Genomic DNA, 27319 nt, shown 5'->3' on the forward strand with positions numbered 1-27319 from the left:
TTTAGAACAGCTTTAGAATTACAGAAAGATTGTGATAATAGTTCACTCATTATTAATGTCATGCATCAGTATGGTACATTTGTTAATGAAACAATATCAATAAATTATTTCTCACTGAAGCCCATACCATATGTAGATTTTCTTAGCCATTGCCTAATGCCCCCTTTTTTTGGTTCCAGGATCCCATCCAGGACACCACATTACATTTAGCCCCTTCTTGGCTGTGACCGTTTCTCAGACTTTCCTTGCTTTTTATTATCTTGACAGTTTTTAGGAGTACAGTTCAGGGTTTTTTAGTAGAATTTTCCTCAATTGGGATTTGTCTGCTGGTTTTATCATGATTAGACTGGAGTTCTGAGGTTTTGAAAGACCAAAAAATGTGCCGTTCTCATCCATCTTATCTATGGTGCTGATTATCAACATGCCTGTGGGTGTCACTGAAATTAGTTAATTGGGATTTTTGTGTGAAAACGATTTCTTGAGACAAATCAGATCTGAAGCTAGTGGGGCTTCATTCCAGTGTGACAGTTAGCTGGACTGAAATCACAGCTGTCCCCTTGAGGTGGGCTTGTGCTTTAAGATCACAGTCCCACCTCCCTCTTTCTGTCACTGGCCTTACCTGGACTGGTCTCTGCAGGGGATCAGCCTTGCCTGTGTCATCAGCAAACTCAGGCTGCATTTGCCAACATTCCGTTCTAGAGTGCAGTGCAAGGCAGAGTTTAGCAGTAAGGTCACTGGTGGGTGTATGCTGGGCTTAAGGGAGAAACGAGGAGGTGGTGGTGGTGGTGGTTAAATTCCTCACCTACAGTAAAGTCCTTTGGAAGCAGCAACTGTGCAACCAAAATACCTTGGTTTACACCCTGAATTGCCTCTCTGTGCACCAGTTTTTCAAGTGGGTATACATATTCTTGAAAGGACTAAATGAGAGAACAGGAGCAAAGAACTTAGAACCGTGCCTGGCATCTACTAAGCACTCGGTAGATATTAGTTGTTTATTAGGGAACTTCACATTTGTATGGAGATCAAGCCCCACGACTCGCTGTCTTTTCCCAGATGGGAGGCTGACCCAGCCAGGTTAAGTTCCCACTGTGCCAGGGCAGATAGAAGAACTCCAACTTACTCCCCCTTCAGTGCTCATCTCAACTCCACCTAAGTGCCCCTTCCTGCATAATGGCCGTCACTAACATCGCGCTGACTATGTGCCCAGCACCTACCAAGTATGTTTGCCCGTTCTCTTTTAACCCAAGCCAATCAGGGGGTATTCATACACGCAAGTACGAAACAGATGCAAAGAGATGGTGCCCTGCCCCCTAGTGCTTGGCTCCTCGCTAGCGCTTGGGGTCTCTGCTGAGCCCGAGGCGGAGCCGCGAGCCTGGCCTTGCCCCCGCCCCCCACCACCCGGCTTGTTTGCGGAGGAACCCTGCACCCACCACCTGGGGCCAGGAAGAGGACGACGGTGCGATTCATCATTCCAGAGTGCTGGTTTGGAGGTCTGGAGGCTAACTAAATCCAGCACCGGCCCAGTGACCTGAGCCCCCTACGGGCTCTCGGCTTCTCGGGAGAACAAGCGGCTCCCCCGCAAGGCAGTTGAACCGCCGTGGCGGGAGCGCTTGACCGGTCCTCGCACGCGGAACCTTTCACGCGGCGGCTCGGTGGAGCCGACGGCTCGGCAGGAGCGGCGGACCCGGCGGACCAGGGGGCGGGGCGGGAGGCGGAGGCGCCGCGTAGGCCGGGGAGGCCGGGCCGGCCCGGCTGGGAGCTCGAGTCCCATGCGCCGCCACCTCCCCCCACGATGTTCCCCTCCCGGAGGAAAGCGGCGCAGCTGCCCTGGGAGGACGGCAGGTGAGCGGCGGCGGCCGGCCCGGGCCCCGTCCTCCCGGGTGCCGATCCTTTCCGGGCCGCCCCGCGGAATCTAGGAGCCCGAGGCCGTCGCGTCTCCGTCTGCGGGGCTTCCCGAGGGTCTGTGGTTCTCCGTGTGGGTCCCTGTCTCTCTTGGGTACGGGTCGCCCTCTCTCCGTGTGGGTCTCTGTGTCTCGCAGTCTCCGTCGCCCCGCAGGTCTCCGTCCCCCGCGGGTCTGTATTTCTCCCATGACTTCCCCTTGTGAGTTTCTGCCCCTCTCCTGGCGGGTCTCTGTCCCTCGGTGTGGGTCTCTTTGTGTCTGTTTCTCCACTGGCGTCTGTCTGCGTGCGGGGCTCTGACTCCCCGGACCTCTTCCCCCGGATCGCTGAGGGTCGCCTCCCTCTTCTGTGGTCTCCCACTTCCCGCCTCACATCCCTGTAGCCTCCGACCCTACCCTCCCTCACGCTTCCCCAGCCTTTGCTGACCGCCCAGAAGCTGTTCCGACCAGACAGAAGCTCTGTGTGCGGTGCCTGGCAGGGCCCTGCCTGGCACGTACTAGGCACTCGGCACACGTAATGCTGGTTCATTTCCGGTGCAGCTGCACGGGGTCCAGACCTTAGCTAGTGATGTTTTCCACTAAAGCAAAAGTGGGGTAGGGGAGCCTCCAGACCCGTCTAGATTGGGGAGGGCACCCACACTTCGTTCTGAAGATGTGCCCGCAAAACTCTTCCCACCCAGAACCAGAACGGGGAATGACACCCCATTCCCTGTGTGTCTCTTGAGTTTGCCAGGTGCCAAAAGATTCTGGAATACAGTGGACACAACTTTTTCCTGGGGGGTATTCTGACGTGGTGATGAAGTCGGAAGACAGGGATATAAGAGAAGGAAAGCCTGGACAGCGGAGTCCGCCCCGAGCCATGTGACCCAAAACAGATCCCTTCATCTTTCCAACCTCAACTTTGCCATCTCCGCAGCAGGGATCATAATATCTACTCTGCAGGGCTGTCTGAGAGCGCATCTGTAAAGCTCTTGACACTGCACCTGGCACAGAGGAGGTGTCTAACGGTTCCCTTGTGTAGTTGGGTGGTCCTGTAACCAGAGCAGCTGATATTCAAACCTGTATCACAAGGTTTGTGTAAGGAAAGAGAGGAAAGGTAATGGAAGAGAAGCTCCATTTCCTGATCCCTTTCCATAAACCTTTGGAACATATGTGTGTTCCCAGAAAAAGTTACCGATGTCAATGCCTGCTTTGGACCCAGGGTACAAAGGTCCATGCAACAGATTAAGGCTAGTGTAACATTTGAGAGTGCTGGCTCTGGAGTCGGCCTACCTCGGTTTGAATCTGCCTTTTCTAGCCTTCAGCACAGACTAATAGAGACAGAGCAGGGTGTGCACCTCAGAGCAGGGTGCCCCAGGGCGGGGAGCCGCTGGGCCTGCAGACCTGGAGATGGCCACCAGGTGGCGCCAGGAGCCCTCAGTGTCCACTTGTCCTGATGATTGTGGAGATTTGGTTCTGAATGGAGTTGATTTGGGTTCTTAGAGCCCAAAGGATAAGCGTGCCTAAGAGAACGTGGTCCTGAAAGGGAAGCTGGACTGAAGCAACAGCCTGTGAAATTGCACAGAGTGCCCAATCCATGCCACACCCCTGGATAACAGTCACTGCTTCTTTTCCCAAAGGTGGGATGTTTCCTCATGTCCGCATCCCCGGTCTCCATCCCACCCCCAGAAAGAGCCCCAAGGGCGAGAGAGAATCAGTAGAGGTTCCGGCCTTCCCAAGCCACTGGCAGGATTGGGCTCCGCTGCTCTGCAGCGGAGGAGAGTCCTACCACAGGACAATGGGGGGTAAGTCAGAAGCCCAGGCAGAGTGTCCTACCTGGCCACCTCTCCTGCCATGTGTGGGACCTGGCTAGGGCTGCTGGCTTCCAGGTTGGCGGTTGTGCATTATGGACAGTTTGGCTCTGGTGTGTGACTTAAAGCATGCTGCGACTGCTTGAACCTTTCCTGTGACTCACCGAGCAAGCCCTCTGCTGCCTAAACTGGGGCCGCTGGCAGGAACCGATGACCTGTGGGGAAGAGGGCAAACAGGGACACCAGTGATTCCAGACCTCTCAGTTCTTCAAGGAGGGAAGGCCCAGAGGTCATGGGGGGAGCTTGTAGATCAGTTTGGGTGCACACTGAGGGGTGGGCCCTGCAGGCCCCGGCATTAGAGTTGAAGGGGAGGGACCGTGCTGGCTGTGACAGTGGAGGTTGGCCCTGGAGGAGGAGCAGGGGGCTTCCAGGCAGATAAAGTAAGGAAGGGCCCAGCAGGCTGTGTGAGCACTGGAGCAGGAAGGAATGTGGTGAGTGGCAAAGCTCTGGGTTACCCCGCATGCGCCCTGCAGGGGTAGTAGGGAGCAACTCGGGTCCAATCTGTGCCGCCTAACTGTCGCCAGCTAACTGGTGACTCTTTAAGGCTATAAAACTGGGTGTTTTGCAGGGGCAGTAGATCGAGTAAACTCTACTTTTCTTAGATTGCCCAGCTCCTTCCCATGCTCAGCAAGAAGGATCCCAGCACTCCTTAGTGTCCAGGCCATTCAGTGGCGCTGGCAGCTTCTAAACCCAGCTTGGGTTCCATCTTCCTCCCCTGCCAGCGTCTTCCTCTCCCTCTTCCAGCTCTCATTTCTTGTGACATAGGCTGCCCCTTGGACTGAAGCTTTGAGACCTGTTCAGTGAACTGCCATTGTCTGTTTGGGCCTTGTACTGTTGTGGGGACAGATCCAATCTTCCCAGAATCAATTTAGGGCTCTTCTCTGGGACCGATGCTGGCACCGGCCCCTGCCTTGGGGGCCTCTCTGGTGTGAGAAGCAGGATGAAGCCAAGGTTTCAGCTGGGGGTGAACCAACAGGGGAATGGGGTTTGGAAGGCAATGGGTGGGATCTGTAAGGCGGTGCTCCTGCCTGGACCTCCGGCTGTATGTCCTGGGGAGGGGAGGGTACAGGGGACAAGGAGTCTCATCCCCGTCCAGCAGCAGTAGCTCTTGATCTGACCTGGACTCACTCACAGAAAGTAAGGGGGTATGAAAGAGCTGGGGAAGCTCTGCCCCAGGGTCGGAGGGCTTTCTGGAGGCAGGGTGACAGAGGCTGGGCCCAGAGCAGTGAGCAGGATTCTGACACGAGGTAGCAGCACAAACCAAAGCATTCTGGGGGCTTCTGCACTAATTCCCAGGTGCTTGGGGCAGACGGGTCCTGTGTGCCCAACTTGTGGGGAAAGCCAGAGGAGGGGCCTGTCAGAGGGCCCCACCCCTGGCGCCACTGGCACTCCTAACCTAGTCTCTGCTCTCGTCCCAGGTCCAGGTTGCTCCCCGGCGGCCTCCCTCGGAAGTGCTCCGTCTTCCACCTCTTTGTTGCCTGTCTCTTACTGGGCTTCCTCTCCCTGCTCTGGCTGCAGCTCAGCTGCTCCGGGGACATGGCCCGGGCAGCCAGGGGACAAGGGCAGGAGACCCCGGGCCCACCCCGCTCCTGCCCCCCCGAGCCACCACCTGAGCACTGGGAAGAAGACGCCTCCTGGGGCCCCCACCGCCTCGCTGTGCTGGTGCCCTTCCGCGAGCGCTTTGAGGAGCTCCTGGTCTTTGTGCCCCACATGCATCGCTTCCTGAGCCGGAAAAAGATCCAGCACCATATCTATGTGCTCAACCAGGTGGACCACTTCAGGTAGGGACGGTCTCCTGAAGCAGTAGCCCCTCTCCAGGCCCTCACCCTGCCTCGGCCTCTCGGGCCTCCCTTCCCCACAGGAGTCCCATGCCAGGGGGGCGTCTGGCCTATGAAAGCACCCTCCCCTCCCCCAACACCGGGGCAGTGGCAGGAATTGGAGGAGCAGTGGTCGCTTCTCGTTGGTGTGCTGGGAATTTGAGAGGCAGATTTGGGGTTAAAGAGTGTCCTGATCTGATAGCTGTTTTCTGTTTCTTTAGGATTTATTTATTTGAGAGGGAGAGAGAACAAGCAGGTGGGAGAGGTAGAGGGAGAGAAAGAATCTCAAGCAGACTCCATGCTGGGCACCGAGCTGGTCACAGTCTCGATCTCACCACTGTGAGATCATGCCCTGAGCCAAAACCAAGAGTCAGACACTTAACTGCCTGAGCCCCCCAGGCACCCCAATATCCATTTTGAAAAGATGGCCACGGCTGCTGTATGAGGAATAGCTTTTACCTGGACAGGAGAAGGGTGCTGGGTGCAGGGAAGTGAGGGCATCTGGGCTCTGGGGGAGCAGATGGGGAGATGGGATGGGGAGGAAGCCCATGCAGAGCTTTCTCGTAAACTGGCTGTGGGTGTTCGGGGAAGGGAGGGTCAACGCCACAGCTTCGAAGCTGCTCACCGTCAGGTGTTACCCTGAGATCCTCGCCCTTTACCACGCATCGCTTGCCTCCGTGAGCCAGTCCGCACGTCCCCTCTACCTCCTCTCCCTGCACTTCCATCAGCTGGGAGCCGGGTCCAAAGGCTCAGGGGCCCCACCAGGCCCTTTAGGCCCAGTTCATCCCAGTTTTCACAGCCCACCCTTTTGTCCTTACTGTCTCCTCCTAACCCCAGCTTGGAATCCAGGGTCCATCGTTAGCAGCAGTCCCTCACCTACTTCTTGGCTCCCTGACTCACCACCACTGACGATGCCTCTCCCACACCTGGATAGCTGAATGTGGCTGGAGAGGGTACTCCGCTCATCTTCCTGGCAATGGAAGGCCTGCCTGGAAGCCTTGTGCTCCTCTGGCCTGTTGCTGCGCCGCTGTCTGACGCAGCTTTGCACCTTTCTCTGCTCCTCCCTGCTCCTCAGTCTCAGCCGATGGCTTGGCTTCCCGTTTGAGAATACAGAACTGTTTGAGAAGATGCTGGAAGAGGGTGTGCCCAAGTGCCCACCAGCTTCTGTGCGGATGTGCTGGTGTTGCCCCGTCCCCGCCCCTCCAGGGCCAGCTCTGCCACTCGGGCCCCGGACGGATGTATCTCCAGACATCAGCTTCTCTCTCTCCTGCACGAATTCCTCCCTCTGGGAGCATTTGCATCAGCACACACACTGAAATAGCTCCCATCTAAAAAAAGAAGACAAGACCCTGTGACCTCCCATCGCTCACATTTCTCTACGCCCCTGTATAGCAGAACTCCCCTCTCTCCCATCTCGCTCTTTGGAACCTGCTCTCCTCCCAACATTTACCCTCACATCTGTGACAGGGAGGCAGATCTCACTGATACCAGCAGTGAGCCCGCCGCGATGACCTGAAGCCCTGTTCTTAGCCCGCATTGGCCATCTGGCTGACTACTTCCTTCTTAAAACACCTCCGTTTGGCTTTTGAAGCCCTCTGCTTCAACTCTTTCCTTACTGCCCGCCCCCACCCGGCCATGTCCTTCTCTGGTTCTGCCTCACCCTCCTGCCCTCTCGACCTTGGTGCTCTTGGGCTCAGTGCCTCCACGTCCTCTTTCCTGGCTACAGCCACTCCCTGGGGATGTCATCCGGTCTCAGCATTAAACCCCGTCCAGACCCTGCTGACCCCGGGTCTGTTCCAGCCCAGGAGCTCTCCTGACCTCCAGACCCACACGCGCAGCCGCCCGCATCACCCTCCTTCTCGGGGTCTTGGGCATCCCAAGCTTAGTGTGATCAAAACCGCATTTCTGATTCCTCACCCGCCCCCCTCCCCATCTCAGGAGCCAGCTGCTCCTCGCTTCCGGTGGCTCCGGCCAGAAAGCCTCAGAGTCCTTAGCTCTTCTCTTTCCCTCACGCAGTGCGTTCTGTCCCTCAGAATACATCTAGAATCTGCCCACTTCTCACCTCCCCCCTGAGCTAAATCACTGCTGTGTCCTGCCGGAATGAGTGTAGGAGCCTCCCAGCCTGACTCCCGCTCCCCCTGACACTCCCGACTCTTCCCCTCACCCCAGCCACAGCCATCCTGTTACACCCAAAGTCACAACACGGCCTGCCTCTGCTCCTGCCTCAGGCCTTGGCAGTGGCTTTCCTCTCTGCTCCCTTCTGGCTCATTCCCTCAGCCCTTCACCTGCCACCCCATTACCATGGCTCCCCCTGCCCCCCTCCCGTCTGAAAGAACACTGACTTGCCCCCCAGCGGCCTCCCCACTCCTCGCCCTGCTCTACCTTCCTCCACTGCACCTGCCAGGGTCTGGCTAGATACACAGTCACTTACCTTTCTCTCCTCTTATCAGCATGTCCTTTCCCTAATGGCAGTGCTTTGACTTCTCCATATGGGTACTGCAGGGATCCCGCTGGTTTCTGACGCAGGGTAGGGGCTTGCTAGGCATGTGTGAGCTGAGCTGGGGCAGGCGTGCAGCCAGGCAGCCCCCCCCACCCTGGGAAGACCGCGTCGGGCAGGGGGGTTGGCCCGGGCTGTGTGCTGTGGAGGACAGGCTCCCGCTCACAGTAGCGGGGAGAGCAAGCCCACCTGCCCACCCCCCCAACTCAGCCAGTTTGCTGCCTCCCTGTGCAGGTTCAACCGCGCAGCCCTCATTAACGTGGGCTTCCTGGAGAGCAGCAACAGCACGGACTATATCGCCATGCATGACGTGGACCTGCTGCCCCTCAACGAGGAGCTGGACTATGGCTTTCCTGAGGCCGGGCCCTTCCACGTGGCCTCCCCGGAGCTCCACCCGCTCTACCACTACAAGACCTACGTGGGCGGCATCCTGCTGCTCTCCAAGCAGCACTACCAGCTGGTGAGGCCCGGCACGTGCAGCCCAGGGCCAGGGGGTGCTCGCCGGCATGGGGGTGCTGCTGGGGGTGCAGCAGTTCGGGGGACCAAGCAGACGGAGGTGTCCTGCCCCAGGCCCGTCCTGGGAGCGCAGGAGCGGCCAGCGACACGGGACAGGAATGGAACCCAGTGGGTCAGTTAGGGAGGATGCGGCCGCAGCAGCAGGAACCGCCAGACCAGCTGGCTTCAGAAGACTCGGAGTTCCTTGGCTGGGAAAGTGGACCCAGTTGGGTGGGACCCGGGGAAGGTCTGGCTTCTAGGGCAGCTGGCCCGGCCTCTCAGGGTCCCCGGGACACCATTTCCCCCGCCATCTCTCAGCTCGGCTTTGTCCACAGAGTGGATTGATTTCCAGACACTGGAGGTGCGGGGTGGTTGTCATAGCTTTGCCCCCTGCCCTGGTCCATCTAGGCCCAGGGTCAGCAGAAGCAGAGTGCCTTCCTCAGCAACCCAGACAGGAGTTTCAGAACTGCACCATGCTGCCTCCTGATTGGCCTGACTTAAGTCAGGGGCTGTGGCTGGAGGTGGAGGTGGGCAGGGGGCAAGGGTGGTGAGGGGTAGGGTGGGAAGGACCAAGGGGCTCAGACCCCTATCTGTTCAGGGTGTGGCTGAAGCCCGCTCTGTGTAGATGAAGCCCCAGGCCAGGTGGCGGCAGAGGTGCTGCCAGAGCTCAGCTGTCCCTCTCGCCCGGGAAGAGACCAGGGCAGAGCCTCCCTAGGAGAAACGGGGGCATGGGGCAGGCAGAAGTCAAGCAGGAGCTGGCGCTTCTGCCTATCACCAGCTCCCCAGAGAGGTGCCCTCCCTCCCTGCCATCAGACCTTTCTGAGAAATCAGGCCCCATTAGAACAGGCAAAGGGACTGGGCTGTAGTGCCCGCCCCGCCATACCTCAGCAGCTGTCGGACCTGGGTGTCCATTCGAATCTCCAGGGGACGAGGAGGAGCAGGGGGCCTTGGCCGACTCCCACGTGATAGGAGACCAGGGACTGCCCCTGGGAGGATGGGGCAAGTGACGTTGCCTGTTTCTGTGTCAGTGCAATGGGATGTCCAACCGCTTCTGGGGCTGGGGCCGTGAAGATGACGAGTTCTACCGGCGCATCAAAGGGGCCGGGCTGCAGGTAACAACCCCCGCCCCCCGAAAGGCTTCCAACCTCCTCAGTCATTGTGGCTGCCCTGGTTCCCTTCTCTGCCCTCAGATGAGGTTCCAGGGGCTTGGAGATGGCTCCCCTGCCCTGCCCCCGATGAGCACCCCCCCTTCTGCCGAACAGCAGTGCAGGTGCCTGCCTGTGGCCCTTGGCAGGCGCTGGGACCCTGGGAGAGTAGTGGTAAGGGCCAGAGCTCTGAGAGGCAGCCTGACCCAACTTCCTTTGGCCTTCTTAGCTTTTCCGCCCCTCGGGAATCACAACTGGGTACAAGACTTTTCGCCACCTGCATGACCCAGCCTGGCGGAAGAGGGACCAGAAGCGCATCGCTGCTCAAAAACAGGTGCTGACTGGTCCCTTGACTGGGGACGCACAGGTAGTGATGTGGAGGGTGGGCAACGGGGCCAAGCCTTACCACCATGCTCTTAGGCCCAGATGACCCTGTCCTCCACTGTGTGGTCCAGCACAGCCCCTGAGCACTCTACTCAAGCAGTCTGCCCCGCCCTGGTGGCTGCATGGGCACCTGGTCACCGTGGGCCGGCCCAGACCTCAGGGTCAGGGCAGGCGGGGAGCAAGGAGGGACTCTGCTGTAGGTGCCGAACCCCAGGCAGACCTGTGACATGGGTGCCACCATCCTGCACACACCCATATGGGTCCGTTGGCTCTCCTTGCTTACTAGTGGGGCGCTGCTGGGGAACACTGGCCACCGCAAAGCCCTGAGTACTTGCCCGCTCCCCCTTCCCTTCCCAGGAGCAGTTCAAGGTGGACCGCGAGGGCGGCCTGAGCACCGTGAAGTACCGCGTGGATTCCCGAACTGCCCTGTCAGTGGGCGGGGCCCCATGCACTGTCCTCAACATCCTGTTGGACTGTGACAAGACTGCCACCCCCTGGTGCACGTTTGGCTGAACTGACGGGACAATAAGGAAGCCTGTACCCGCAGGCCACACAGCTCCTCAGGCTCAGGACAAAGCCTCAGGCCCGGGGCCCAACTCCAATAGGACGTGGAGGGTCCCGAAGCAGCGGATAGTAGGCCACCTGGCTCCCCCAGGGCAGGCTGGAGCCGGGACGGGACACACCCTTGGGCGCCCGAGACGCTGCTGGCAATAAACAGTGACACAGAGAGGCTGGATGCAGCTCCCACCTGGGACCGTCCACCCCCTTCCTGCTTGCCCTGCTCCACCTGCCCTCGGGCACTCAGACCATGAGGACTTTTGGTTCCTTCCCCCTGGACCGCCTTGGGCAGAAGCCAGGCCATGAACATGGGTGGCCGGGCCCATCAAGAGGTTTAGAACTGCAGACATTTAGAACTGCAGACACCGCTGTGCAGGTCCCACGGTAGGACACTGCGGACGCCGGCTCTGGCTGCATGTCACTGTGCAGGAACGCAGGCCCCATGTTGCTGGATCTTCTGATTTTTTCAAAAGAAACTAGAATTCTGGATTCTTAAGTGAAATCGGTTACTTTTTAAATGCTAGCAACTCACTGAAACTTCAGAAAAGGATGCTGGGCCAAACAAAACATGTCGTAGAGCACCAGTTTGTTGCCTGTGACCGAGCGGAGGGGAATGGGGCAAAAGATGGCCCCTTTCTTAGTGACAAGCTGGCAAGGGTTTGGAACAGGGCTGGGGACTCCCAAGTCCAGGGGAAGCTCAGGTGGGAGAGAAGCCGAAAGACAGGCAAGGCTCCTACCACCTCCCACAGCCCTCCAGGCTTCACTGCCCTTCTGGGCAGTCTGGTCCCCCTGGGCTCTGATGGGCTCCAACTCGGGGGAGTTGGGGGGCTTCATCCCACCGCACTGGGATGGACAGACAGAGATCCACAGGCCCAGACTCAGGGTAGGCAGAAGGTGCCGGCAAGGACCTGGTCATATAGCTTGGGGGTGGGAAGACCACGTTTCTGAGGTGGGAGGAAGAAGACAAGAAGCAGGAGAATCCTGGAGCGTTCCCACAGCATGAGGCCTATAACCACTGATCACATGATGTCCAGGAGAGGCGAAGGAGGCGGGGCCAAGGGAGACCATGGAATTGGGGAGTGACCTTGGAGAAATTCTCCGCATGGAAGCCTGGGGCCAATGAGAGCAGGAGGTGAGGGGCTCTTCAAGGCATCTGACTGCCAAAGATTTGGGCCAGCAGTCAGAGGAGTCTTGGACCAGTGATGCTTGGTTTGTTTAACAAGATACCTGAAATGCCAAAAGAAGAGATTGAAGTCCCAGAGTTCGGGAGGGTAGATTACAACAGCTGTGCTCCAAAAAGACTACCACACTGAGGATGATCTCAGGGCGGCCCCATGCAGTTGCTGGAGTTGTGCACTGCATCACCTGAGCATGGTGTAATTGAGTACAATGGAACTATTCAGATGTCTAACAGAGGGTCCCTGTTATCCTAAACTGACCTCTTCCAGCAATTCAGCTTCACTCAGCATAGTGAGGGACAAGCACAGGGAGATGACAGCGTAGGGGCGGGGCGGGGGGGAGGGTCTTGCTCAACTTGAGGCCCAGGAGAGGGGATTGAAGCGCTTCCCATGGGCCAGTCTCTGTACAACCCTGGCTGCATCATCTTGGGCTTCCAGAACATGGAGGCAGAACACCAGCTTCTTTGGAGTTGGTGAGAACGGGTGTGGCATCAGAGCCCCCACCTTGGTCCTCACCCAGCATGTAGCAATGCCCACAAGGAAAGGGAGCTCTCTCCTTGCCACCTGCATGGAGGGAGTAGAATGAAGCAGGACCAGCTGCCTTGGCCCTGGGAGGCTCCCTCCCCTTCCCCTATGCCCTCTGCCACCACCTCCTTCCAGGATCTGATACACACCCCAGGCCAGGCCTGATGCAGCCGGAATGTGCAGCCTGCCTCCCTCCCCAGCCACTCCAGCAGAGGAAGAGAGGGCCAAGCAGTGGCACTGGGAGGAAGCAGACAGCTCTGCCACTTCCTCAGCACCTTGGTTGCCTGCTCTGCAGAAGGGAGCTGACCTCCTTGTCTTGCCGGCCAGGGCAGGAAGTGAACCCAGGACTCAGCAGCAGCTGGTGCGGCATTTGACTAACGGGGTGGCTAGAATAGCAACTAGTCCTCATTGGGTGTTACACACATACAGAATTCTTGCCATTGCTTTCTCTCATGAATCCTCTCTCTACCTAAGCTAGGTCCTATTTATTCACCTGTTCTATAGAGGAGGAGGATGAAACAGTTAAGTAGCTTGCCAAGGTCAGAGAGCCAATACATGATGGGGCTCAGGGTTTGGATCCCAAGACTCTGATTGAGAGCTAGAGTCCCTCATCCCTGGCCCATAGAGCAAGTGCCAGGGATGAGGGAATCTAGATGTTCCCTTCCAGACCTTCTTCCCTCTCCTCTCCCCAGCCGGAGGGGCTGATGGGAGGGCCGGTCAGTGCCATCTGGTGTCCCTCCCCCCCACCCACTTCTGGGACAAAAGCAGAGCCAGGGGGAGATCCAGAGTGTCTGCCCCTTGCCTCCTCTGCCTGGAGGAAGGTGGGGATTTTTCCCTGCTGGAGAGGTCCCTTGGGACATCAGCAGGCTCCACAGCTTGGCACTGTGCCTGAGGAATGTACCAGGGACTTGGGAAAGGCCTCCCCACAAAGGCAGGGTCTTGGTGGTGGAGCCACATTGCAGTCACGATGGGAAGGGTTCCAGAGGGATCAGCAAGGGCAAGGCAGAGACACTGGGGACAGCCTGATGGTGTAAGACCTGGAAGCAGTTCGGGATGTCCCTGGTACCCTGATGCAGCGTAGGAGTTGGGGCAGGTGGACAGCAGAGGGAAGGCTAAGATGACGCCTGAGGACCTGGGAAGGCCACACTGAGCAGCATCTACATTATTCCATGGTCACAGGGGTTTTGAGCAGCGGAGAGTTTCTGAGCAGAGACCTGTGATTAAGTCTGTGTACTAGAAAGATCCTTGGGGGGTGGTTCCAGGGGGATGGAAGATGGAGTCTGGGGGAGGGAGAGCTTAGACTGAACAAGACTAATAATGAAGCCATACTGAGGCCAAACTAACAAGGACATTAGGAGAGCTTAAAGCCACCAACACCTAAAGCTACAGTAACCATTAAACTGGTCCAACTCCTAACCAGACTAACATCAAACTTCACATTAAAGGTCTCTCTCTCTATCAGTCCCTTGACCCAATAAATCACGCATTTACAAGCCATGCTAAAAGGCAAGGGAAAAAACAGACTGAAGAGAGGAGCAAGAATCAGAACCAAACTCAGTTATGACACAGATTTTGGAATTACAGAGAGGAAATTTAAAATAACTATGACTCGTATGTTAAGGGCTTGGGATATTGTGATTTGTCAGAAATATACATTTGGTCTGTCAGAGGACCAAAAGCAATTTCTCCTCACATATTTGGTCTTCATCCATGGTTCCTGGCTCCCAGCTCTTAGCACTTCCTCAGCAATAAGAGCAATGGGAGCATGTTTGGTTATAATATTTGGTCTCTGGTCCTCAGTCCTGAAAACCACTTCAGAGCCATCAAGGTGAAGTGGGGCTCTTCTTGTTCCCTGTAAGCCCCTTTTCATTATAACTGGGCTTATGAGGTTGTTGTGTTTTTTTTAAGATTTATGTATTTATCTAAGAAAGAGAGAGGAAATGCACAAGCAGGGGGAGGGGCATAAAGAGATGGAGAGGGAGACCATCTTAAGCAGACTCCATGCTGAGCCCAGGGCCTGACATGGGGCTCGATTCGATGACCCTGAGATCATGACCTGAGCCAAAACCAAGAGTTAGATGCTCAACTGACTGAGCCACACAGGCACCCCTCATTTTTAGCTTGAATAATTTGTGTGTGTATCCATTAAGATTTTTTATATATGTAATTATGTAACACAGAAATGGTTTTCCTTCCTTTCCAATAAGGATGCCTTTAATTTCTTTTTATTGCCTAATTGCCATGGCTAGAAACCCCACTACAGTGTTGAATAGAAGTGACAAAGGCAGACATCCTTGTTTTGTTCTTGATGGTAGAGGAAAAGCTTTGTTTCACAATATTAAGTATGATGTTAGCTCTGTTTTTTGTAGCTGTTCTTTTTTTTAAGTTAACATATAATGTATTATTTGCCCCAGGGGTACAGGTCTGGAAATCATCAGTCTTACACAATTCACAGCACTATCCATAGCACATACCCTCCCCAGTGTCCATCATCCAGCCACCCTATACTTCAGTACCCCACAACCCCCAGAAATGCTCAATTTGTTTCCTGAGATTAAGGGTCCATTATGGTTTTTCTCTCTCCCCATCCCTCTTTGTTTCTTTTTTTCTCCTCTCTTCCCCCCAAGACCCCCACCCTGCCTCTCAAATTCCTCATATCAGGAAGATTATATGATAATTGTCTTTCTCTGATTAACTTATTTTACTTAGCATAATACCCTCAAGTTCTATCCACATCATTGCAAATGGCAAGACTTTGGGAGTTTTGATGGTTGCATAGTATTCCATTGTATATAGGCACCATATCTTCTTTATCCATTCATCTGTTGATGGACATCTAGGTTCTTTCCATACTTTGGCTATTGTGGACATTGCTGCTATAAACATTCAGGTGCATGTGGCACTTTCTATGTTTAGGGTAAATACCCAGTAGTGCGATTGCTGGGTCATAGGGGAGCTCTATTTTCAACTTTTTGAGGAACCTCCATGCTGTTTTCCAGAGTGGCTGCACCAGCTTGCATTCCCACCAACAGTGTAGGAGGGTTCCCCTGTCTGCATCTTCTCCAACATCTGTCATTTCCTGACTTGTTCATTTTAGCCATTCTGACTGCTGTGAGGTAGTCTTTCATTGTGGTTTTGATTTGTATTTCCCTGATGCCGAGTAATGTAGAGCACTTTTTCATGTGTCTGTTGGCCATTTGGATGTCTTCTTTGCAAAAATATCTGTTCATGTCTTCTGCCCATTTCTTCATTAGATTCTTTGTTCTTTGGGTGTTGAATTTGAGAAGTTCTTTATAGATTTTGGATACTAGCCCTTTATCTGATATGTCATTTGTGAATATCTTCTCCCATTCTGTTGGTTGTCTTTTGGTTTTGTTGACTGTTTCCTTTGATGTGAAACAGCTTTTGGGTTTGGTTTTTTTTTTAGATTTATTTATTTGACAGAAAGATCACAAGTAGGCAGAGAGGCAAGCGGGGGGAGGGGTGCAGCCCCCCCCCCCCGCTAAGCAGAGAGCATGACACGGGGCTCGATCCCAGGACCCCAGGATCATGACCCCAGCCGAAGGCAGAGGCTTTAACCCACTGAGCCACCCAGGCACCCCAAAAGCTTTTGATCTTGATGCAGTCCCAATAGTTCCTTTTTGCCCTTGTTTCCCTTGCCTTTGGTGATGTTTCTAGGAAGAAGTGCTGTGGCTGAGGTCGAAGAGGTTGCTGCCTGTGTTCTCCTCAAGGATTGTGATGGATTCCTGTCTCACACTGAGGTCTTTCATCCATTTTGAGTCTGTTTTTGTGTGTGGTGTAAGGAAATGGTCCAGTTTCATTCTTCTGCATGTGGTTGTCTGATTTTCCCAACACCACTCATTGAAGAGACTGTATTTTTTCCATTGGTCATTCTTTTCTGTTTTGTCAAAGATTAGTTGACCATAGAGTTGAGGGCCCAATTCTGGGTTCACTATTCTGTTCCACTGATGTGTCTATTTTTGTGCCAGGACCATACTGTCTTAATGATTACAGCTTTGTAATAGAGCTTGAAGTCTGGAATTGTGATGTTGCCAACTTTGATTTTCTTTTTCAACATTCTTCTGGCTATTTGGGGTCTTTTCTGGTTCCATATAAGTTTTAGGATTATTTGTTCCATTTCTTTGAAAAAGATGGATGGTACTTTGATAGGAATTGCATTAAATGTGTAGATTGCTGTAGGTTGCATAGACATTTTCATGATATTTGTTCTTCCAATCCATGAGCATGGGACATTTTTCCGTTTCTTTGTATCTTCCTCAATTTCTTTCATGAGTTCTTTATAGTTTTCTGAGTACAGATTCTTTGCCTCTTTGGTTAGGTTTACTCCTAGGTATCTTATGGTTTTGGGTGCAACTGGGTCAATTCCTTAATTTCTCTTTCTTCTGTGTTGCTGTTGGTGTATAGAAATGTATTTGAGTTCTTTCCTACTTTTCTCTTGTGGTTGAGTTCTAGTTTCAGAGCATTGTGGTCTAAAAATATGCAGGGAATGATCCCAATCTTCTGGTACCAGTTGAGACCCGATTTGTGACCCAGGATGTGATCTATTCTGGAGAATGTTCCATGTGCACTAGAGAAGAATGCGTCTTCTGTTACTTTGGGATGGAATGTTCTAAATATATCTGTGATGTCCATCTGGTCCAGTGTGTCATTTAAAGCCTTTATTTCCTTGTTGATCTTTTGCTTAGAGGATCTGTTCATTTAAGTGAGGGGGGTGTTAAAGTCCCCTATTATTATTGTATTATTGTTGATGTGTTTCTTTGATTTTTTTATTAATTGATTTATATAATTGGTTGCTCCAATGTTAGGGGCATAGATATTTAAAATTGTTAGATCTTCATGTTGGACAGACCCTTTAAGTAGGATATAGTGTCCTTCCTCATCTCTTATTATAGTCTTTGGCTTAAACTCTAATTGATCTGACATAAGGACTGCCACCCCAGATTTCTTTTTATGTCCATTAGCATAGTAAATTGTTTTCCACCCCCTCACTTTAAATCTGGAGGTGTCTTTGGGTCTAAAATTAGTTTCTTGCAGACAGCATATAGATGGGTCTTGTATTTTTTTTATCCACTCTGTTATTCTGTGTCTTTTGATTGGGGGCATTTGGCCCATTTACATTCAGGGTAACTGTTGAAAGATACGAATTTAGCGCGATTGTATTGCTTGTAAGGTGACTGTTACGGTAAGGTATATTGTCTCTGTTCCTTTCTGGTCTGTTACATTTGAGCTCGCTCTTTGCTTAGAGGACCTCTTTCAATATTTCCTATAGGGCTGGTTTGGTGTTTGCAGATTCTTTTAGTTTTTGTTTGTCCTAGAAGCTTTTGGGTTTTATTTAAAAGATTTTATTTATTTATTTGACAGAGAGAGAGACAGCAAGAGAGGGAACACAAACAGGGAAGCAGCAGAGGGAGAGGGAGAAACAGGCTTCCTGCTGAGCAGGGAGCCTGATGCGGGGCTCAATCCCAGGACCCATGACCTGAGCTGAAGGCAGATGCTTAACAACTGAGTCACCCTGGCACCCAAAGTCCTGGAAGCTTTTTATCTTTCCTTCTATTTTCTGGGACAGCCCAGTTGGCTGCATTTTTTTTCTAGTTAGTGCTCTGAATATATCATGCCAGTCCTTTCTGGCCTGCCAGGTCTCTGTGGATAGCTCCACTTCCAATCTAATATTTCTACTGTTGTATGTTACAGACCTCTTATCCTGAGCTGCTTTCAGGATTTTGTCTTCGTCACTGAGAATTGTAGGTTTTACTATTAGATGATGGGATGTGGACTTATTTTTATTGATTTTTGAGGGGGGTTTTCTGTGCCTCCTGGATTTTGATGCTTGTTCCCTTTGCCAAATTAAGGAAATTCTCTGCTATAATTTGCTCCAATATACCTTCTGCCCCTCTCTTTCTTCTTCTTCTGGGATGCCAATTATTCTAATATTGTTTCATCTTATGGTATCACTTATCTCTCAAATTCTCCCCTCACGGCCCAGTAGTTGTTTGTCTCTCTTTTTCTCCGCTTCTTTATTCTCCATCACCTGGTCTTCTATATCACTAATTCTCTCTTCTGCCTCATCTGTCCTAGCAGTAAGAGCCTCCATTTTTTATTGTACCTCATTAATAGCTTTTTTTTTTTACTTCAACTTGGTTAGAAATTAGTTCTTTTATATTTCCAGAAACAGCTTTTATTTCTCCAGGAAGGGATTCTCTAGTACTTCCATGGTTTTTTCAAGCCCAGCTAGCACCTTGATAATCATCATTCTGAACTCTATCTCTGACATAATACTAATGTCTATATTGATTAGGTCCCTAGTCATCAGCACTGCCTCTTGTTTTTTGTTTCTTGTTTTTGTTTTTGTTTTGTGGGGAGTTTTTCCACCATGTCATTTTATCCAGATAAGAATAGATGAATGAGAGATCAAAATATTAATAGGGTAGCAACAACCCCAGAAAAACATACACTAACCAAATCAGAAGAGACATGAAACCGGGGGGAGAAGAAATGGGGGAGAAAAGAAAAAAAAATTATATATATATATATATATATATATATATAGAGAGAGAGAGAGAGAGAGAGAGAGAGAGAGAATAGAACAGAGCCACACACTTGATTTTGGGTTATTTTGGTCTGTTAGAAGAAACTAACTCCCAAAATTTTTAAGAAAGAAAACTTCTATATATACAAAAATAAGTGTAAGCATGATGAAAGGATGGAATATGACTATAAAGATGAAAATTTTAAAAGATTCTAAAAAAGGACTTGATAAGTTAGTTGAAGAAGAAAAAAATAAAGAGGAAAGAATGTGATCAGGCTGGAGAGTAGAACAAAGCCATGCACTGGATTTAGGGTGTATTTTGATCTGTTAGAAGAAACTGTATCCTAAAATTTTAAAGAAAGAGAAACCTATATGTATACAAAAAATAAGGTTAAATACAATGAAGGGATAGAATATGATAGAATATGACTATAACAATGAAAAATTTAAAAAGATTTTTTTAAAGATTTTATTTATTTATTTACTTACTTACTTATTAGAGAGATAGAGAGCAGAAGTAGGCAGAGCAACAGGCAGAGGGAGAGGGAGAAGTAGGCTCTCTGCCAAGCAGAGAGCCCGATGTGGTGCTCAATCCCAGGATCCTAGGATCATGGCCTGAGCTGAAGGCAGCCGCTTAACCAACCGAGCCACCCAGGTGCCCCTAAAAGACTTTTTAAAAGAGGTTGATTAGATAAAATAGTTTAAAAAGGTTAAAATAGGAAAGAGGAAATATTTTTTTAAAGAGTAAGAGAAAGGGGCGCCTGGGTGGCTCAGTGGGTTAAGCCTTCCGCTCAGGTCATGATCTAAGGGTCTTGGGATCGAGTCCCGCATCGGGCTTTCTGCTCAGCAGGGAGCCTGCTTCCCTCTCTCTCTCTCTCTCTCTGCCTGCCTCTCCGTCTACTTGTGATTTCTCTCTGTCAAATAAATAAATAAAATCTTTTTTTAAAAAAAAGTAAGAAAAAATAAAAATTTAAAAAACTTAACTTGAAAGACTAAAAAATCATGTGAAAAAAGCCATGAATTCTATGTGCTGTATTCCCGTTTCTCTCTGAAGTTTTGCAGTTCTCATTCATCAGTGAACTTAGTATTGACAGGATGTTCTTGCTGATCTTCTGCGGGAGGGGCCTGTTGCCATGATTCTCAAATGTCTTTGCCTGAGCTGGAATTGCGCTGCCCTTGCCAGGGGCCAGGCTACGTAATCTGCTGGGGTTTGCTCTGGGGAGCTTTTGTTCCCTGAACGCTTTCAGTAGAGCTCTGGAGGCTGCGAATGAAGATGGCGGCCTCCCAGTCTCCAGCCCAAAGGAGCCAAGAGCTTGGGGCCCCACTCCTCAGTGGGGCAGTCACTCCCTCCCGTCTCCTTGGTCTCTGGCCCCGCTCTGAGCTTAGCTGGCCTGTGACTGAGCATTTCTGTCTCTGACCCTCCGTCCCATTTGGAGTCTCCAAACACAACAGATTCCTGCTGCAGGCTCCTGCAGCTCCTCCCAGGAGGAAGGCGAGTCTCCCCAGATCTGCTGCTTATAGGGTCCCTGCTTGAAGAGCAGTGGCCCGACTCCGCCACGGAGGTTTAATGTAACCCCGAGCTGAGAGCCCCCTTCCCCGTGGCTCTGTCTTTGCTGCCAGCTTCCCCACTGATACCTAGCAACTCTGCCACACTCAGACACCCCCTTTCTGTGACCCCGCAGGTCCTGAGACCACACTGTCCCCGCAAGGGCTCCATCCCCACTTAGCCTCTGGAGGATGTCCCTCAGCAGAGCTGACTTCTAAAAGTTTGGATTTTATGCTCCGTTGCTCCTCCACTTGCCGGGAGCTGGACCCTCCCCACGCAGTCTGCCTGCTTTGAATTCACTTCTCTGCACGTCCTACCTTTCAGAAAGTGGTCATTCTTCTCTTCCTAGAATTGCTGCTCTTCTTCCCTTCCATCTCCTGTTGAGTCTGTAGATGTTCAGAATGGTTTGATAACTAGCTGAACTCCTGGGACCTGATGATATTTAGGTCTCCTTCTCCTCCACCATCCTGCTCCTCTCTATCTATAGATATCCTTTATTAGGTTGAGCAAGTTCCCTAAAAATCAATTTTTTCACTGCGTTTATGATGGAGTGTTGAATTTTTGTCAAAAATTTTTTCTGCATGTGGTTTTTGTCCTCTATTGAGATAGTGTATTATATAAATTGATTTTTAGATGTTAAACCAACCTGTATTATTTTTTAATTTATTTTTTACAATTTTTTAAGATTTTATTTATTTATTTGACAGAGAGAGATATAGCAAGAGAGGGAACACAAGCAGGGACAGAGAGAGAGGAAGAAGCAGGCTTCCCAGTGAACAGGGAGCCCCACGTGGGGCTTGATCCCAGGACTCTGGGACTGTGACCTGAGCCAAAGGCAGATGCTTAATGACTGACTGACGCAGGTGCCCCCCAACCTTTATTCTTGAGATGTACCCTATTTGGTTATGGTATATAATCCTGTTCTATACTTTTTTTTCAATATTTTATTTATTTATTTGAGGGAGAAAGAGAGAGAAAGCACAAACAGGGGCAGAGAAAGCAGCAGACTCACTGCTGAGCAGGGAGCCCAATGTGGGACTCGATCCTAGGACCCTAAGATCATGACCTGAGCTGAAGGCAGATGCTTAACCCACTGAGCCACCCAGGTGCCCCTCCTTTTTTATACATTACTGGATTCAGTTTCTAGTTTTATGTTGAGAATTTCTATATATACTTTCATGGGAGATATTGAGGTCTGTGGTTTTCTTTTATTATCTTTGGTTTTGGTATCAGGGAGTACTGGCTTCAAATAATGAGTTAGAAACTGTTCCTTCCTCTTCCATTTTTTGGAAGCGTTTGTGAAGAAACTACATTTGTTCATGAGGAAACTCATTCATTTTTCTTTAAATATTTGGTAGAATTCTCTAGTGAAGCCATGTGGGCTTGGGCTATGTGTGTGTTGAATTTTTTAATAACTAATTCAGTCTTTTTCCTTGTTGTAGGTCTGTTCCAATTTTCTACTTCATCTTGAGTCAGTTTTGGTCATTTGTGCCTTCCTAGGAATTTGTTCTTTTCATCTAATTTATCGGCATCCAGTGCATAATATTCCCTTATACTTTTTTTTTTTTAAAGATTTTATTTATTTATTTGTCAGAGAGAGCGAGCGAGAGCAAGCACAGGCAGACAGAGTGGAAGGCAGAGTCAGAGGGAGAAGCAGGCTCCCTGCGGAGCAAGGAGCCCGATGTGGGACTCGATCCCAGGACGCTGGGATCATGACCTGAGCCGAAGGCAGCTGCTTAACCAACTGAACCACCCAGGCGTCCCCCCTTATACTTCTTTTTATTTCTATAAGGTTGGTAGTAATATTCCCTCTTTCATTCCTGACTTTAGTAATTTGAATTCTCTCTCCTTTCTCTCTATCTCTCTATCAATGCCCCCTCCACCGCTTCCCCCTAGTCAGTTTAGGTAAAGGTCTGATAATTTTACTGGTCCTTTCAAAGAATCAAGTTTGGGCTCAATTGATTTTTCTCTATTTTTTATTATATAATTTATATTATTAATTTTTACTCTAATCTTATTTCCTTTCTTCCTCTTGCTTTGGGTTCAGTTTGCTCTCCTTTTCCACTGTATTCATATATAAAGTTAGGTGATTGACTGAAATCTTTTCCTTTATTAATATAGTTGTTTACAGGGGCGCCTGGGTGGCTCAGTGGGTTAAGCCTCTGCCTTCCACTCAGGTCATGATCTCAGGGCTTTGGGATGGAGCCCTGGACTGGGCTCTCTACTCAGCAGGGAGGCTGCTTCTCTCTCTGCCTGCCTCTTGGCATACTTGTGATCTCTGTCTGTCAAATAAATAAATAAAATCTTGGGCGCTTGGGTGGCTCAGTGGGTTAAGCCGCTGCCTTCGGCTCAGGTCATGATCTCAGGGTCCTGGGATCGAGTCCCGCATCGGGCTCTCTGCTCAGCGGGGAACCTGCTTCCTCCTCTCTCTCTCTCTCTGCCTGCCTCTCTGCCTACTTGTGATCTCTGTCTGTCAAATAAAATAAATAAAATCTTTTTAAAAAATAAATAAATAAATAAAATCTTTTAAAAATATGTAGTTGTTTACAGGTATAGGTTTCCCTCAAAACTCTGTGTTAGGTACAACCCCTAAATTCTGGCATGTTGTGTTTTCTCTTTCATTCATCTCAAAGTATTTTCTAATTTCTCTTGTGATTTCTTCTCAGGCTAATTGGCTATTTAGGCATATGTTGTTTAATTTCCACATATTTGTGAAATCTCCAAATTTCCTTCTGTTATTAGTTTCTAATTTCCTTCCACTGTGGTAAGAGAATGTGCTTTCCACCATTTTGATCCTTTTAAATTTACTGAGGCTTATTTTATGGCCAAGTATATGATTCCTTCTAGAGAAGTTTCCACATGTACTTGAGAAGAATGTGTTTTCCACTACTGCTGGGTGATTCTGTACTGTTTTCATTTCTTTGACACTAAAATATATATATACTGTTTCTCCAAATTAATTTCACCCCTTCCAGGTATTTACAAACTATCAGACTCACTTGTCATTCCAGGATTTATCTAACATGTCCCGTGAAACTAGAGGAACCCTGCTCAAAACGTCCTCTCCTAACTGCAGAAGTATCAATGAAGGAGCCATCTCTGACATGTAACGGATCCCAACACACATTACACGCTACAGGCTTTCCGCTCTTCAGTGGATTGCTTAATCTCCATCTGCAGTTTCCTCATCTCAAAAATGCAATACCTGCTTTGCAACTTTGCTTTGAGTATTAGGAACATTGCATAAAGCACCCATGTCAATGTCTGACATGTGATAATGCTCAGTAAACACTAGCACTAACCACTATTAGACTCCTTATATGCACCCTGTCTAGTTTAGTATGTAGAACATCATAAACTATATAGTGCTAAATTATGACATCAGGAGCGCTTGGTTGGCACAGTCAGTTAAGCATCTGACTCTTGATTTCGGCTCAGGTCATGATCTCAAGGTCAGGGGATCGAACCCTGCATCAGGCTCCAGGCTCAGCCTGTTGCCTACTTGAGATTCTCTCTCCTTCTCCCTCTCCCCCTCCCCCTGCTCACTCTCTCTCTACATACATACATATTTAAGAAAATAATTACTTTATTTTTTTTTAAGATTTTATTTATTTATTTGAGGGAGAGAAAGAAGAACCAGGGGGAAGGGGGGGGAGAGGGGAGAGAGAGGGAGAAGCAAGACTCTACTCTGAGCAGAGAGCCTCATGCAGGGCTTGATCCCAGGACCCTGGGATCATGACCAGAGAGAGCCAAAGGCTGATGCCCAACCGACTGAGCCACCAGGAGCCCCCCCAAAATAATGACATTATTATACCTGTATTTCCTTCCTTCATAAATTAGACATTATTGGAGAAACTGAGCTGATAGTTAAGTGACTTGCTTAAGTTACCCACACAAAGAGTAAATTCCTGAATTTCCACTCTGGTTACTTTTCATTGGAAAGTCAATTTTCTTACCACTGTTGGAAAAATCCTTTCCTGTAGCCTTTTTTTTTTTCTTTTTCATTTGGAGTTTAAGAGCAGAAAGACAGAAACTTGAATCAGGCTATGCTGAATTAACAGAGAACAAATAATAAGCAGAGCCCATGACATATTTTTTTAAGTTTTTATTTTACTTACCCAATGCTCATCACAAGTGCCCCTCTTTTTTTTTTTTTTAAAGATTTTATTTATTTATCAGAGAGAGAGGGGGGAGAGAGCGAGCACAGACAGACAGAATGGCAGGCAGAGGCAGAGGGAGAAGCAGGCTCCCTGCTGAGCAAGGAGCCCGATGTGGGACTCGATCCCAGGACACTGTGATCATGACCTGAGCCGAAGGCAGCTGCTTAACCAACTGAGCCACCCAGGTGTCCCACAAGTGCCCCTCTTAATCCCCATCACCTATTTTCCCCTTCCCCCTTCCCCCCACACACCTCCCCTCTGGTGACCATCTAAGTGTGCTCTGTAGTTAAGAGTCTATGTCTTGGATTGTTTCTCTCTCTCTCTCTTTTCCCTTTGATCCTCTGTTTTGCTTCTTAAATTCTACATATGAGTAAAATCAAATGGTGTTTGTCTTGCTCCAACAGATTTATTTCACTCACCATTATACTCTCAAGCTTCATCCATGTTGTTGCAAGTGGCCGAGATTTCATCCTTTTTTATCACCCACTAATATTCCATTATATGCAGAGACCACATCTTGTTCATCCATTCATTGATTAATGGACACTTGGTTGTTTCCCTATTTTGGCTATTGTCAATAATGCTGCTACAAACGTAGAGGGGCATATATCCCTTTTGGATGAGAGTTCTTGTATTCTTTGGGTAAACACCCAGTAGTGTGATTGTTGGATCATAGTGTAGCTCTATTTTAAACTTGTGGAGGAGACTCCATACTGTTTTCCACGGTCACTGCAGCAGTCCGCAACCCCACCAACAGCGCATGAGGGTTCCTTTTATTCCACATGCTCTTTAACACCTGTTGTTTCTTTTTTTTTTTTTAAGATTTTATTTATTTATTTGACAGACAGAGATCACAAGTAGGCAGAGAGGCAGGCAGAGAGAGAGAGAGAGAGAGAGGGAAGCAGGCTCCCTGCGGAGCAGAGAGCCCGATGCGGGGCTTGATCCCAGGACCCTGAGATCATGACCCGAGCCGAAGGCAGCAGCCCAACCCACTGAGCCACCCAGGCGCCCCAACACCTGTTGTTTCTTATGTTGTTGCTTTTAGCCATCCTGACACGTGTGAGGTGGTATCTCATGCAGTTTTGGTTTGCATTTCCCTGATGATCAGTGATGTTGAGCACCTTTTCATGTGTCTATTGGTTATCTATAGGTCTTCTTCAGAGAAATGTCTGTCCATGTCTTCTGCCCATCTTTCAATTGGATTATTTGCTTTTTGGGTGTTGGGTTGTGTAAGTTCTCTCTGTATTTTGGATACCAAGCCTTTATCAGATGTCTTTGGCTTTTCTTTTCACAACTTCTACTCCTGCCCTCCCAAAAAGGACTCCTGATGGGATGCAGCATGTTCCTACAGAGAGAAACTGCAGAGAGAGGTTTTTTTCCTGGAACAAATGGAGAAAACGTCCTGGGCTCACTGGTTAAGTCTACCTACAAAGCTCTATAATCTGAGCTGCTGCCCAGCCCCCACTGCCCCAACACTAGTCTCCCCAGCTTAACTGTGGAGAGTACAGAGCACTTGAATGTCAGCCTATACAAGCAGAAAATGGTCTCCTTCAAACATGTAAACCACAATTTCTTGTTGTTTTGGGGGGCGTCTGACTCTTGGTTTTGGCTCAGGTTACAATCTCAGGGCTGTGGGGCTGAGCCTTGCATCGGGCTCCATGCTCAGCACCGAGCCTGCTTGAGATTCTTGCTCCTGTCTCCCTCTGCCTCTTCCCTGCTCTCTCGCGCTCTCTCTCTCTCTCTAAAATGAAAAGATAAATCTTCAATTTTAAAAAAGTTCTTTGTTTTATTTATTTATTTATTAAGAGTTAACTTATTTATTTGACAGAGAAATGGAATACAAGCAGGGGAAGGAGCAGAGGGAGAGGGAGAAGCCCCACACCAGGCTCCCTGCTCAGGGGCAAGTCTGCTTCTCCCTCTCCCTCTGTAATCTCTCTTAAATAAATAAAATGAAATCTTAAAAAAAAAAAAAAGGATGGCACGTTACAGAATCTCTAAGTTGGGGGGCAGCAGGTGTCAGACCTGCATATGTCCTCCCCTCCCCCGGTTCAGATCTTCACTGGCTTCTGACTCTCGCCTATTTTCTTTATTACCAGAAAAGGGTCACTCATGTCCCTGAAGAATTATTCTAAGCATCTGGACCCTGGATGTCCTGTAAAGATTTGCCCTCCAGCTTTAAACACCCCCGAGGAGAACAGACTGCCCGCACCGGTGGCTCAGGAACCAATCGCGGTCACACAGGATCGCCCTAAGCTGCGCGGTCTGTCACAGTGAGGAAGGTTCAGAAACCAGTGCCTTTTCAAGGCCAGGACCACCGGGCTCTCCATTTTGCTCAAGGAGAGTAAAAACAGCAGGGAGTGGCCAGTCTTTCAATAATTACCTGTCAAACCAAGCGTGGCTGACACCCCCCCCTCCTGTCCCCCCAGAGTGGGCAGCCTGAGGAGGACCTCAGACGTCACACACATTAGCCAAGGGGATCGTGGCTACCGCAGGTAAGTAGGGGATGTATAGGAACATAAATGGGGAGCCGATCTAGTCGAGGACCCGAGAAAAGGAAGCCCTGCTCCCTGACGGTGGCTTGCCCTTTGTTGCCATTTGAAATTTCTTCATGAAGAGCAGACAGGGAGAGGGCTTTCTCCCGCTGAATCCTGAGTCTGAAGCAAGTAGCCCAAGTAGCCAGCTCAGGAAGTTGTATCTAAAATGGTTCAGGGTGTAGCAA

The 27319-nt window shown here is 50.1% G+C and overlaps 1 protein-coding gene across 4 annotated transcripts; it reads left to right on the top strand.

Moving 5' to 3' along the window:
- Positions 1-1663: 1663 nt before the first annotated feature.
- On the top strand, positions 1664-11140 carry B4GALT7 (beta-1,4-galactosyltransferase 7). Of its 4 annotated transcripts, none has more exons than XM_004759048.3 (6): positions 1666-1842; positions 5167-5529; positions 8297-8522; positions 9586-9669; positions 9932-10036; positions 10444-11140. In XM_004759048.3, exons 1-6 carry the CDS (start codon positions 1793-1795, stop codon positions 10597-10599), a joined length of 984 nt encoding a protein of 327 aa, XP_004759105.1. In that variant the 5' UTR covers positions 1666-1792; the 3' UTR covers positions 10600-11140. The 4 variants fall into 4 exon arrangements, with proteins under 4 accessions (XP_044925241.1, XP_004759105.1, XP_012915191.1 ...); XM_013059737.2 differs by having other exon boundaries at positions 1828-1959; XM_013059736.2 differs by lacking the exon at positions 1666-1842 and adding an exon at positions 1851-1996.
- Positions 11141-27319: the final 16179 nt, after the last annotated feature.

Source organism: Mustela putorius, unplaced genomic scaffold (assembly GCF_011764305.1).
Source record: "Mustela putorius furo isolate JIRA1106 unplaced genomic scaffold, ASM1176430v1.1 tig00003923_pilon_pilon_pilon, whole genome shotgun sequence".
NCBI classification, from domain to species: Eukaryota; Metazoa; Chordata; class Mammalia; order Carnivora; family Mustelidae; genus Mustela; species Mustela putorius.

Bases quoted from the DNA above. Each gene is read 5' to 3' on its own strand.
- B4GALT7 (XM_004759048.3), top strand. From the start codon at position 1,793: ATGTTCCCCTCCCGGAGGAAAGCGGCGCAGCTGCCCTGGGAGGACGGC. The intron at 1,843-5,166 runs GTGAGCGGCGGC...CTCTCGTCCCAG, and splicing joins CTGCCCTGGGAGGACGGCAG to GTCCAGGTTGCTCCCCGGCG. The intron at 10,037-10,443 runs GTGCTGACTGGT...TTCCCTTCCCAG, and splicing joins GCATCGCTGCTCAAAAACAG to GAGCAGTTCAAGGTGGACCG.